This window comes from Psammomys obesus, unplaced genomic scaffold (genome assembly GCF_907164565.1).
Source record: "Psammomys obesus unplaced genomic scaffold, mPsaObe1.curated_primary_1811, whole genome shotgun sequence".
Taxonomy (NCBI): domain Eukaryota; kingdom Metazoa; phylum Chordata; class Mammalia; order Rodentia; family Muridae; genus Psammomys; species Psammomys obesus.
Window position 1 is genome coordinate 88,329 of NW_026590859.1, and position 14,854 is coordinate 103,182.

Sequence of the window (14,854 nt, forward strand, 5' to 3'; positions counted from 1 at the left end):
AATGGAAACAAACTAGAAAACAAAATAATAAGTGCCATTCCTTACCTATCTATAATTTGCTTTGAAAGAAAATTAGTTGTATGCTGTAATAAAAAACAAATCTAGAGTTTCTGAATAGATAAAACAATATGCACTTGACTACAAAAAAGTTAAGCTATAGCTTTAAAGACACATAATATGAAAGCAAATGAAGGGAAAATATACTTCATGAAAATGGCAAATGGAATAAGGCAGGGTGGTCATTATTAGACAAACTAAATGAAAAACTATCACAATAGACAATATCATAGATGTATAACTTTTCCTGGGATAAAGTAAAGAAACAGCTATTCATACAGGTAAGGAGGATAATGGCAGATCAAAGAAAAGATTCTATCCAAGTCCAGCTTGATGAATCAATGAATTTTCCAAAATTACTTGCAGGAGAATGGTTGTCTCAAAGGCAACTTTATCACCAAAAAGTTCTACTCACAGCACAGATAACTCATGAAAAACTACATTATTGAAGTATAACTCCCAGTTAGTCTTCTGCCTCAAATAAATCCTAGTAGCCTTCTTGTGACCCTTTCTTTTCTTTCCATAAATGCATGCTGACAACCTTCTCACCATTAACACAGGCAGAGCTCTGAGTTGTATTTTCTGCAGGCCAAGGTATCTTACAGGTTACAACCTTAATTCTACTTCATGTTGGTAATGGCTTCACCACTGAATTCTAACCCATGTCATGAGGCCAGTTTTAAGTTAATACCAAAACCAGACATGACGACAGAAGAAATTTACAGGCCAATATCCTTAATAAACATGGTATAAATATTCTCTACAAATTACTAGCAGACAGAATTCTCAAGTGCATACGTGGGGGTTAGTAAGATGAATCTCCAACATCCATGTAGAAAGTCAGCCAAGGCTTCATGTACCTGTAATCATAGCACTGGGGGAGTGGGAGACAAACAGATCCTAAGAGCTTATTGGCCAAAACAGTGAGTTTTCAGTTCAATGAGAGGTAGTTTTACAACTCCTCATGCACATACCTGCCACACTTTCACACAGACCCCATATAAGTTTATATAACACACCCACTGTAATATATCATGATTAAATGGGATTTATTCCTGAATTGCAAGCTTGACTTGACATATGCAAATAAAATATGAAAAATTGTACAAACAGAATGAGGTATAAAAACATAGCCATTTTACTGGAAGGAAAAAAAGACATTTGAAAAAATTCAGATTTTTCATGGTTGGAAAAGATCTCTAAAAACTTAGGCATAAAAGGGTTATAGCTTCATGAAATACATGAATATGGTAGCCCACAAGTAACATTGTATGCAGTGGTGAAAGGCAGAGAGTCTTTCCTCTGAGATAGGAGCACAAAGGAATTTTTACCATTCTCAAAGGAATGTACAACTACCTACTTCTCTTATAAATCTCCATGATTTTGGACAGTTCATGTAAGTGAGATTCTGCATGAGATATTTTGTGTCAGGCTGGTTTTGCTGAGTACATATTTTCAGTTTGTTCATTTACAGCATTCATAAATCTTCATTTTTCCTAACAATAATATCCTATTAAGTTTTCATTTTTATTATCATAAGTCTTACTATAAAATTTATAATTAATGTGTTTTTCTCATTTTTAGAATTATGTTTTCATCTCTTGTCCTTTTATTCTGCCTTTTCATACATGTTTCAGAAGTGAAACTTTTTTGTTGATCGCTTGTATATTGTATATTACATTTATTTCTGCTATTTCCTTTTTCTGCTATGTTCTTTTAGGGGTCTGGTGCATTATTTTCCTAATTTATTTTACCTAATAATTAAATTTTTTCTCAAATTTTCATCTACCTTATTTTCATTGTTCTTCTATTCTAATATTTAAGAGAGTTTCAGACAGTTGGGGCTGGTTACTAAACCTGGGTCTGAGCCATTCTTCTAGCCCTAACTCTTAGATTTTTAAATGTATAAACATTTAAAGCTTTTTGTTATTAGCTTTTAAGCTAATTGCTTTTTGATCATGGGATGCATTCTCTTTAATAATGAGTACCAGAAATTCATTGTAGTTTCCTTTTTTGCTATTTAGCCAGTTTTCATAAATGAACCATGTGGCCTTGAAATTAAGGTGCATGAATCAGTTTATTTGGATCAAATCATGTACATACTTTATAGTACACTTAATCTCTCAACTGTTCTAGAAGTGGTTCCTTTCTTGAGTTTCTATTTATTTGTTTCACTTTATTGAAGCTATATAATTAGGCGCATGTACATCTAATACTTAGATATTATTAATGAGTATTAACACTTTTATCATTATTTTAATTCCTGTTTATCTCCAGTAATTATTTTTTATTAAAATCCATTTTACATGTTGACTAAAATCTGTTATATACTTTAAAAAGTACATTTTTACTTTATTATTTTAATGCTATACATTTATCTATTTGTACCTATTACCTTGATATATCATTATGTCTTATGTGAATCTCTTCTGAACAGCTTACAATTGGAGTTTTAAAACTATATTTTGACAATCCTAACATATAATTAAAGGATTTGCCCAACATATAATTAAAGGATCTGGAAATTAACTGTTACTTCTTATTTTGTGTTTTGTAACATACTATTCTGCGTAACTTCAGTTTCAGGGAATTCAACCCTTTTCTGGTCTCCATAGACATGAAGCATGCAGTCAGTGAACGTACATGAAGGCAAACACACATTAAAAAAGCACACATTAAAAAAAATTAATATGTAAATAAAAACAAAAATCCCTAAAGCTTAAAAATGTAATACAAAGCCCAAAAATATACCTACATTTAATTTAAAAAGAGATTTCAAAGCAGTAAGCATTGTTTAATCAAAATAATTAGATTAGATCCTTAATTTACCTTATGCACTAAAAGAAATTTTATTTGGTCCATGAACTATGTAAAAAATGGAACCACACTAAGACTGAATGAAAAAAAATCTGATTTGAGACCACTCAATTAATTCGTCATTTCAAACAAAGTCACAATTAAGTTAATAGACTTCGTCAATAAACAGGACACACACACACACAATAAGTAAATATAATAAAGTTTTAATTGAAAAGAGAACAGAGAAAGCTAGTTGAGCACCAGCGTTCCCTGCTGTCTACTGCTTGGGTCCACTGAGATGTAAAGAGTCTCAGCTACACGAATTCCCACTGTCACAAACTACCATGTTCTTTCTACCAAGAGAGTCGTTACCTTCTCAAACTTGCACCAAAATAAGCCACTTCTCCTGGGGTTGCTTTTTGTCAGATATTTGGTCACTGTTATAGGAAAATAACAGCACATACAACACAGAAATGCAAAAAGAAATGAAAATTTATATTTATACCAAATAACTTATAGGAAAATAACAAGCACATACAACAAGGAATGCAAAAAGAAGTGAAAATTTATAGTTATACCAAATAACTTATAGGAAAATAACAGCACACATACAACACAGAAATGCAAAAAGAAGTGAAAATTTATAGTTATACCAAATAACTTCAAAATAATCATAGCTACTTTATTCACAGTAGCCAATAACATCAAAGGACTAAAATGTCCATCAATAGATAAATAGTTGAGTGGTGGTACATCCATGCTATGGGCTCTAATTTATAACAAAAATAATTGTTTGGTAAATCTTCAGGAATTATGCTGAGTAGAAAACTAATCATATATGGGTATATTCTATATGACTCTTTGTATAACTTTTAAAAGAGTATATAATTATAGATATGATCACCAAACATAAGAATGTGGGAGGAAAATCAGGAGTAGAAAGAAGCAAAGTGAGTGTCACAGTAAAAGGACAGGTACAAGAGATCTTGGTCTATTCTACATCTTGATGTGGTGGTAAATATGCAAGCCTACACATATAAAATTGTGTAAAAATGTTCTTCTGCCAGGCAGTGATAGCGCTTGCCTGTAATTCTAGCACTTGGGAAGTAGAGACAGGTGAATCTCTGAGTTTGAGACCAGCCTGGAATATAGAACATGTTCCAGGATAGCCAGGACTATACAGAGAAACCCTGGCTCAACCCCTCCCACCCCGCCCCCCAAAAATCCCAGTGTCTCTTTCTCATAGGAAAAAGAGCAAGTGGAATTTAAATTTAAAATATAGCTCTTATAGTTGTACTTCCAAAATGATATGTTTACATATAAAATCTAACAAAATAGGTATAAGTCCAGTTGTTGAAATGTTTCATGAATTGTTTTAATTTTATGGCATACTAGACAATTTGCAACATATTACTCAATTGAGTATTGTTGACTTTACTATCGAGAATTGCTGATTTAAATGTGAGATCTTTGTTTAATTTTTTAATCAGTTTGAGTTCTTTTAGCTCTTGGTTAATGAAACTTGCTGATAAAGCATTTCCTTATCTAGGCATTCACATTATTGCTTACAAAGTATAAATGAATTCATATAGTATGATATACACAAATGCATATGACATTTTCTTTACCCTCAAGAAGTTTGTAATGATTTTAAAAATAAGACTTATAGGAAACAACTATAATTTACCACAGATTGTATGATAAGATAATAAAGAGAAATCTCATTTAGTTAGGAAGACATGAAGAAGAAAATCAAAAAGTCCAAAGAAGGGTGTAAGATTTGAGAAGTCATGGTCTTTGACAAGGAAAAACATATCTGGAAATTTCTAACATAGTAATCTCTAGGAAGCAGCAGTTTAAGCAGGCAATTAATTGTTTGTTTGTCATTGTTTGTCATTCTTTATTCTGTGCACAGATACCGTCTCATTGGTTCTTCCTCTGCTGTATGCATCGTCTCAGATAACACTGTCACTTGGGATAATGAGGCGCCTGTTTGTGATTGTAAGTTGAATTTTGTTGTTGTTGTTGCTTTTACTCATGTATTTTAAATTTTCTCTTGAATTATATATATTTTGAAAAACTGAGATTGAACCCATGGCCTCATACTTGCTAGGAAGTTCTCTAATACAGACATAAACCTATAGCCCTATAAGGGATTTTAAATTTTTTTCTTAAAATTCCCAATCAGTGGACTTGGAAAGGGGCAGGGAGGAGAAAAGGGAGGGCGGATGGGATTGGGAGGGAATGAGGGAGTGGGATACAGCTGGGATACAGAGTTAATAAAATGTAACTAATAATAAAAAATAAATAAAAATAAAAATCTGAAATAGAAAACTAAATAAATAAATAAAATTAAAAAAATTTCCTTTTGTATAATCTGTTCTTCAAGTAAATGAAGATGTTCTGGCTGGTTTTATCCCAATTTGACTCAAGGTAGAGTCATTTGAGAATAAGGATTCTCAATTGAGAAAATGTCCCCACAAGATCTGGCTATAGGTAAGCCTATATGGCGTTTTCTTAATTACTGATCTATGTGACAGGGCCCAACCCATTGTGGGTGGTGCTAGTTCTGGGCTGGTGGCCCTGGGTTCTGTAAGAAAGCAGGCTGAGAGTACCAACCCCTGACACTATGAATGATACTCTGCTAAGCCTGCAGACAGGAGCCTATCTGAGTTGTCAAGCCTTTGAGGAACCCCACCCAGCAACACCTCAAAACAGACACTGATACTCATACCCAAACATTGGGCAATACATATGGAGTCTTGTGAAAAAGTGGGAGGATGATGGACCTGGAGATGACAGGACCTCCACAAGAAGACCAACAGACCCAACTAACCAGGACCCAGAAGGGCTTGCAGAGGCTGAAGCATCAACCAAGGACCATGCATGGACTAGACCTAGATACCCTCCCTCCAAAAATATGTAGCAGATAGGCAGCTTAGGCTTTATGTGGGTCCTCAAGTAAGGAGAGTGGGGACTGCATATGACTTGGACTTTCCTGCTAGCGTTTTGATCACTTCTGCCTTGTAGGTCTGTATTGCCGGGCCACAGGGGAAGAGGAAATGCTAGGGCAGACAGGAAGGGGGGCTCCCCTTTTCTGAGGAATATGGGAGGGAGGGTAGGAGTGGGAGGTGAGTTGAGATGAGCCTATAATCAGGATACAAAATGAATAAAAAATTTAATTTAATTTAAAAAACAACATACAAAGAGAGAAAGAGAGACAGAGATACAGAAAGAAAGAAAAGAAAGAAAGAAAAAAGAAAGGAAGGAAGAAGGAAGGAAGGAAGGAAGGAAGGAAGGAAGGAAGGAAGGAAGGAAGGAAGAAGGAAAGAAAAAGAAAGGAAGGAAGGAAAAGAAAGAAAGGAAGGAAGGAAGGGAGAAACAGCTAGTAAGCAGCACTGCTTCATGGCTTCTGTATCAGCTCCTACCTTCAGGTTCTTGCCTTGGTTTCTGTCAGTGGACTGTGTTTCAAGTTATGTAAGCCAAGTAAATTCTTCCCTCCTCAAGTTGCTTTTGGTTATGGTTTTCATCTCAGTAATAGTAACCATAAGATAGAAGACAACTGCAGTTGTTCTTGGCTACTTCCTTTAAGTTCTCCTTTGTCCTGGATGTCCTTTTTTAAATGTAGAGAAAATACAAATGTATGAGAGCCTTCAAATCTTATTTTTACTTCAGTTCACTATAAATTATATTGTTTCTATCTCTAGTATAATTATCATCCTAATTGGCAGATTAGTAAAATCTTGTTCAATATTCCAAGGTTAGTGAAGCTGTGGAAGAACCTATACTTTCATATATGGAAGATACAGCACAACTTCTTGAAAAACACCATAAGGCTAAAAGTGGGGATTTATTTTGATCCATACTTTATTTATTTATTTTTTTTTGTGTTGTATATATATATATATATTTTTAATTTTATTTTTCTTTTTAGTTACATTTTGTTAACTCTGTGTCCCAGCTGTATCCCGCTCCCTCATTCCCTCCCCAACCCCACACTCCCTCCCTGGTCTCCTCCCTGCCCCTTTCCAAGTCCACTGATAGGGGAGGACCTCCTCCCCTTTCATTTGACCCTGTTTTATCAGGTATCTTCAGGGCTGGCTGCAAAGTCCTCCTCTGTGGCCTAACAGACTGCTCCTCCCCTGTGTGTGTGTGTGTGTGGGGGGGTGTCAAACAGCCTGCCCTTGAGATCCTGTTAGAAATAGTCCGTGTTCCCCTTACTTTGGAAAACTACTTGGTTACTGAGCTACCACCGACCACATCCGAGCAGAAGTTCTATGTTATATCCATAGATGGTCATTGGTTGAGTGTCAGTCTCAGAAAAGACCCTGTGCCCGGATATATTTGGTCCTTGTAGAGCTCCTATCCTTTCCATATCATACTAACTTCCCTTCTTTCATATTTGATCCATATTTTAGAATTTATACTTTGTAGATAACACAGAATTTTTAAAGGAGTTGAATGTGAACTTTTTTAAATTAAATTTTTATTTTTTACATTAATTACATTTTATTCACTTTGCATCCCAGCTGTAGCCCCCTCCCTTATTCCCTCCAATCCCACCTTCCCTCCCTCATTTCCTCCCTCATCTCCTCCCTGCCCCTCTCCAAGTCCACTAATAGGGGAGCTCCATTTATATTGGCCTTATACAAATTTCTGGGCATTATTATTTTCTGCTGTCTGGGATGATTTGCTTAAAAATAATGCTATTTTTGCTAATATGTTTCAGTGGTTTCAGTAGTAGAGTCGTCTAGATCTGAGTGATGGAAAGTTATTATGGATATTAAACTTCTAATTGCTGATTTTATTAACTATAAAATAGCATATTTTACATATTGTCTTATTAAATAATTTGGGGTGAGCTGTGTTTTCAAGTTGTTTGCTCATTTCTGTTCAGTTTTTTTTAAAAGATTTATTTATTTATTATGTATACAGTAGTCTTTCTGCATGAACACCTACATGCCAGATCTCATTATAGATGGTTGTGAGCTATCATGTGGTTGCTGGGAATTGAACTCAGGAGCTCCGGAAGAGCGGCCAGTGCTCTTAACTTCTGAGCCATCTCTCCAGCCCTTCCGTTTAGTTTTTGTAGTTGTCAGCATTATATTGATCATTGTGTGTACTCATTATCTTTTTGCTGTCTGTAGGCTCTGGAGTGATAACAAGTTTAAATTTTTGATATTGATTATAACTTCTCTTTGTTTGGTCAGTTTTACTGGGCGTTTATCAAGTCTGTTAAGCTTTTCACAATTTTTAACTTTGTTGATTTTTACACAATGTATGCCTGACAATTTTTCCTTCTCATTCCTACCATATTATTTCCTTTTTTCTATTTTCTTTGACCTCAACTTTATGTACTACTTCATTCCTAAATTCATGACATAGATAATGAGATAATATGTTTTAAACTTTTATTTTTTGTAATACACATTTAAACCTATAAATTTGTTTCAAACTTTTTGTTCTTTCCAAACATTTATTTTTCCATTATTAGTGTGCACAAAAGTTTTCTGACAAATAGGTTAATTATAAGTGTGATACTTAACTTCTAAACATTGGGAGATTTTTCAGTTTATTATTTTTTCCTACTTTGAAACACACGGATTCCTATTTTATGACTCAGAATAGGGACAGTTTTGATAAAGTATTATAATGTTATTAAAAATAATGTATAGTGGTTGTGTGTAATTTTCTATAAATGTGATTTAGAATAATTTTTTGTTTTCTTCTAGCAGCTCTAGTTGGCCATACCTTCACTTTTTGTGATTTATGTTACCCACTAGTCCAGAAATCATAGATGTAAAATTCCAGAAATAAATAACTCATAAGTCTTAAGTTATACATCTCTGAAAAGTGTGATAAACTCTTATGCTGCCCTTTTCTATTCTGTGTTATTCCACCTAGGGTAAAACACATCTTGGAACTTAATTTATAGTTTTCTTATACCAGAAGTAGAAATTAATCACCCTTGAAGGGAATTCTTGTTCTGCTTTCCTCCAGCTTTTTCACTGTAGTTGTTCTAGATATCTGACTCATACAACCACCCCCTGGTGACCACTTTTCTATTGGAGAGCTAAATAAAAGACACTGAATGGCTCTACTGACCCCTACATCTCACATGCATGGCCTCTTAGAATTTATGCCTGCATTCATTGAGCCCACTAATTAATGGAAACATGCCTGACTATCACTGGGATTCCAACAGAGATTTGTCCCATATGTCAATCTCTGACCTTCTTCTCAAGCTGACTGACTTCTGTGTGACTTCATGTGTTCCGTGTACCCTCAGACCAAACAGATAATAAAATCATTTCTATCTTTTTTCTGATATAATCATTGAATACTGTAAAGTATACCCATACATAACTCTTTTAGATGAGATCCCTCTTTACTGTGTTTCTAGCAGCTCTATATGAAACTACTGTCCTTCAGCCTGAAAAATTCTTTTTTGCATTCTTTTGTGTTTTGTAGATCAGGAACTTCATTGTTGAAATATTTTCTCCTTGTAGTTCTTTTAGTTATTGTCTCTGTTTCATGGCTGCTACTTAAGGCTGGTAGAATTTGATATATATCTTTGTGATGTGTCTAGATGAAGAATTATTTGAATTTTGTTGCTTGAGTTTATATGGCTTCTTGAATATACAATTCTGTGGTATCCTTCATCAGACTTAGAAAGTTCTCAGTTAATCTTCAGTTTATCTTTCCATTTTCTTTGTATAATGCCGCCAGAGTATATGTCATTCTTCTATACCATGAGTACAGGTACCACTAAAGTTTGTATGTGTGTTGTGTGTGTGTGTGTGTGTGTGTGTGTGTGTATAAAACCCACAAGCAGATTACTGGAGATCACCTTATTCAAGTCGGAGTTTAGGAATAATGGGGTAGAAATTATGCTCCTGTCAACGCAGTACACAGTATTCTCACTTCCAAGGAAAAAAAGAGAGTTTATTCTGGAGCCAAACATGAATGCCCATGACTGGAGGATACAGATTTAGGTTGTCCCAAATTCCATTATCCATGCCAACATTTGATGAAGTTGTCAGTGCAAAAACTATAGCTCCTTTCTTCTTCTTTTTTTTTTTTAATAACTTTATTTTTTTCTTATCAGTTACATTTTATTAACTCTGTATCCCAGCTGTATCCCGCCCCCTCATTCCCTCCCACTCCCACCCTCCCTCCCTTATCTCCGCCCTGCCCCTTTCAGAGTCTACTGATGGGGGGGGGGGGGGAACCTCCTCCTCATTCATCTGATCCTATTTTATCAGCTATCTTCAGGACTGGCTGCAAAGTCCTCCTCTGTGGCCTAACAGGCCTGCTCCTCCCTTGGGGATGGGGAGGTCAAAGAGCCAGCCATTGAGTTCCTGTTAGAAATAGTCCTTGTTCCCCTTACTATGGGAAACCAATTGGTTACTGAGCTACCACAGGCTACACCCGAGCAGAGGTTCTAGGTTATATCCATACATGGTCCTTGGTTGAATACCAGTCTCAGAAAAGACCCTGTGCCCAGATATATTTGGTCCTTGTGGAGCTCCTATCCTTTCCCCATCATACTAACTTCCCTTCTTTCATATGATTCCCTATACTCTGCCAAAGGTGTGGTTATAAGTCTTTGTATCAGCTTTGAAAACACTGCCAGTTAGAGTCTTTCAGATGCCTTCAGTAGACTCCTGTCATACGTTCAATGCACTATCTGTCTTTCTAAATGAGGATTAATCATCTTACCCTATGTTCAGTCTCTTGATTATCTTTTTTAGGTGTATAGATTTCATTATGTTTATCATATCGTATAGGTCTATATAAGCGAGTATATACCGTGTTTGTCTTTCTCCTTCTGTGATATTTCACTCAGAATGATCTTTTCTAGAACCCACCATTTGCCTGCAAATTTCAATATTTCCTCTTTTTTGATTGCTGAGTAGTATTCATTGTGTAAAAATACCACAATTTCTGTATCCATTCCTCTGTTGATGGGCATCTCGGTTGTTGCCAGGTTCTGGCTATTACAAATAAAGCTGTTATAAACATGGTTGAGCAAATATCTCTTTTGTGTACTTGAGCTAAGTTTGGGTATATACCTAGGAGTGGTATAGCTGGGTCTTGAGGAAGCACTACTCCTAATTGTCTGAGAAAGCGCCAGATAGATTTCCAAAGTGGTTATACCAATTTACATTCCCACCAGCAGTGGAGGAGGGTTCCCCTTTCTCCACAACCTCTCCAGCATGTGTTGTCACTTGAGTTTTTCATCTTGGCCATTCTGATGGGTGTGAGGTGAAATATCAGGGTCGTTTTAATTTGCATTTCCCTGATGGCTAATGAGGTTGAGCATTTCTTTAAGTGTTTCTCTGCCATTCGGTATTCCTCTGTCGAAAATTCTCAGTTTAGCTCTGTTCCCCATTTTTTAATTGGATTACTTGGTTTGTTGCTTTTCAGCTTCTTTAGTTTTTTGTATATACTAGATATTAGTCCTCTGTCAGATAAAGGGTTAGTGAAGATTCTTTCCCAATCTGTAGGCAGTCGTTTTGTTTTGATGACGGTGTCCTTTGCTTTACAGAAGCTTTTCAGTTTCATGAGGTCCCATTTATTGATTGTTGCTCTTAGAGCCTGTGCTGTTGGTGTTCTGTTCAGGAAGTTGTCTCCTGTGCCAATGAGTTCTAGGCTGTTTCCCACTTTTTCTTCCAACAGATTTAGAGTATCTGGTTTTATGTTGAGGTCTTTGATCCACCTGGACTTTAGTTTTGTGCAGGGTGATAAATATGGATCTATTTTCATTTTCCTGCATGTAGACATCCAGTTGGACCAGCACCATTTGTTGAAGATGCTGTCTTTTTTCCATTGAATGGTTTTGGCTTCTTTGTCAAAAATCAAGTATTCATAGGTGTGTGGGTTTATTTCTGGGTCTTCTATTCGGTTCCATTAATCCTCCTTTCTGTTTTTATGCCAATACCATGCAGTTTTTATTACTATTGCTCTGTAGTACAGCTTGAGATCGGGGATGGAGATACTTCCAGATGCTCTGTTGTTGTACAGGATTGTTTTGGAGATTCTGGGTTTTTTGTTTCTCCATATGAAGCTGAGAATCTTTTTTTCAAGGTCTGTAAAGAATTGAGTTGGTATTTTGATGGGAATTGCAATGAATCTGTAGATTGCTTTTGGCAGGATGGCCATTTTCACAATGTTAATCCTACCAATCCATGAGCATGGGAGATCTTTCCATCTTCTGATATCTTCTTCAATTTCTTTCTTCAGAGACTTGAAGTTTTTCTCAAACAGGTCTTTCACTTGCTTGGTTAGTGTCACCCCAAGGTACTTTATGTTATTAGTGGCTATTGTGAAGGGTGTTGTTTCCCTAATTTCTTTCTCAGCCCTTTTGTCTTTGATATACAGGAGGGCTTCTGATTTTTTTGAGTTGATTTTGTATCCTGCCACTTTGCTGAAGGTGTTTATCAGCTGGAGGAGTTCTCTGGTTGAATTTTTGGGGTCGCTCATATATACTATCATATCATCTGCGAATAGTGATACTTTGACCTCTTCCTTTCTGATTTGTATCCCCTTGATCTCCTTTAGTTGTCTTATTGCTCTGGCTAGGACTTCAAGTACTATGTTGAAGAGGTATGGAGAGAGTGGGCAGCCTTGTCTTGTCCCTGATTTCAGTGGGATTGATTTAAATTTCTCTCCATTGAGTTTGATGTTGGCTATAGGCTTGCTGTATATTGCCTTTACTATGTTTAGATATGTGCCTTGTATCCCTGATCTCTCCAAGACTTTAAACATGAATGGGTGTTGGACTTTGTCAAATGCTTTTTCAGCATCTAAGGAGATGATCATGTGGTTTTTCTCCTTCAGTTTGTTTATGTGGTGGATTACATTGATGGATTTCCGTATGTTGAACCACCCTTGCATGCCTGGGATGAAGCCTACTTGGTCATGGTGGATGATATCTTTGATGTGTTCTTGGATTCAGTTTGCAAGTATTTTATTGAGTATTTTTGCGTCAATGTTCATAAGAGAGATAGGTCTGAGGTTCTCTTTTTTTGTTGGGTCTTTGTGTGGTTTAGGTATCAGGGTGAGTGTCGCTTCATAGAATGAGTTTGGTAATGTTCCTTCTGTTTCTATTTTGTGGAATAGTTTGAGGAGAATTGGTGTTAGCACTTCTTTGAAGGTCTGGTAGAATTCCGCGCTGAAACAATCTGGCCCAGGGCTTTTTTTGGAGGGGAGACTGTGAATGACTGCTTCAATTTCCTTGGGGGATATAGGGCTATTCAGTCTTTCTACCTGATCTTGACTTAATGTTGGAAGATGGAATCTATCAAGACAATTGTCCATTTCATTTAGGTTTTCAAATTTTGTGGCATATAGGCTTTTGTAGTATGACCTAATGATTGTTTGAATTTCCTCAGTGTCTGTAGTTATGTCATCCTTTTCATTTCTGATTTTGCTGATTTGGATAGATTCTCTCTGCTTTTTAGTTAGTTTGGCCAAGGGTTTGTCTATCTTGTTGATTTTCTCAAAGAACCAGCTTTTTGTTTCATTGATTCTTTGGATAGTTTTATTTGTTTCTAATTGATTGATTTCAGCTCTGAGTTTGATTATTTTCAGCCATCTGCTCTGCTTGGGTGTATCTGCTTCTTTTTTTCTAGGGTTTTCAGTTGGGCCATTAAGGTGTTTGTATGTGATGTTACAAATTTCTTCTTGAAGGTACTTAGTGCTATAAATTTTCCTCTGAGCACTGCTTTTAATGTGTCCCATAAATTTGGGTATGTTATGCCATAATTTTCATTGAATTCTAGGAAGTCTTTAATTTCTTTCTTTATTTCTTCCTTAACCCAGCTGTCATTGAGTAACAAGTTGTTCAATTTCCATGTGCGTGTTAGCTTTTTGTTATTTCTGTTGTTGCTGAGGTCCAGCTTTAGTCCATGGTGGTCAGATAGAATACAAGGGATTATTTCAATCTTTTTGTATCTGTTGAGGCTTGCTTTATGACCAACTCTATGGTCTATTTTGGAGAAGGTTCCATGCGGTGCTGAAAAGAAGGTATACTGTTTTGAGTTTGGATGAAAAGATCTGTAGACATCTATTAGGTCCATTTGATTTAGGGACTCTGTAAGTGTTTTTATTTCCCTATTTGTTTTCAGTCTAGTTGATCTGTCCCATGGTGAGAGTGGAGTGTTGAAGTCTCCCACTATTTAGGTATTAGGATCAATGTGTGATTTAAGCTTTAATATTGTTTCCTTTACGAATGTAGGTGCTCTTGTATTTGGGGCATAGATATTCAAAATTGTGTTGTCCTCTTGGTGGATTTTTCCTTTGATGAGAATATAGTGGCTCTCCTTATCTTTTTTGATTAACTTGGGTTGAAAGTCTATTTTATTAGATATTAGGATGGCTACTCCCGCTTGTTTTCTGGAACCACTTGCTTGAAAGACATTTTTCCAGCCCTTTACTCTGAGGTAGTGTTTATCTTTGTTGCATAGGTGTGTTTCTTGGATGCAACAGAATGTTGGATCCTGTTTCTGCAACCATTCTGTTAGTCTGTGTCTTTTAATTGGGGAGTTGAGTCCGTTGATGTTGATAGATACTAGTGACCAACAATTGTTACTTACTTTTGATGTGGGGTTGGTGGTGTCACTGAGTTTCATTGCTTGTATTCTTTTGTTCTTTTTGTTGTGTAGTTATCTATTTCCTCTGTTTCCTTAGATGTAGTTGTTTTCTTTGGTTTGGAGTTTCCCTTCTAGTAACTTCTGTAGAGCTGGGTTACTATGTAGATATTGTTTAAATTTGGTTTTGTCATGGAATATTTTGAATTCTCTGTCTATGTTGATTGAAAGTTTTGCTGGGTAGTAGTCTGGGTTGGAATCTGTGGTCCCTTAAGGACTGCATGATTTCTGTCCAGGCCCTTCTGGCTTTCATAGTTTCTGTTGAGAAATCTGGTGTGATTCTGATAGGTCTACCTTCATATGTTACTTGGCCTTTTTCCCTTGCTGCTTTTAGAATTTTTTCT

At 36.0% G+C, this 14,854-nt stretch overlaps 1 protein-coding gene across 3 annotated transcripts in view; it reads left to right on the forward strand.

The window, feature by feature from the left end:
- Cr1l (complement C3b/C4b receptor 1 like) overlaps window positions 1-14,854 on the forward strand; it is a 57,185-nt gene that overhangs the window by 9,995 nt on the left and 32,336 nt on the right. For all 3 annotated transcript variants that reach the window (XM_055609172.1, XM_055609171.1, XM_055609170.1), the window contains exon 4: window positions 4,772-4,857. In XM_055609172.1, the coding sequence (XP_055465147.1) occupies window positions 4,772-4,857 (86 nt within the window). The remainder of the gene's footprint in view (window positions 1-4,771; window positions 4,858-14,854) is intronic.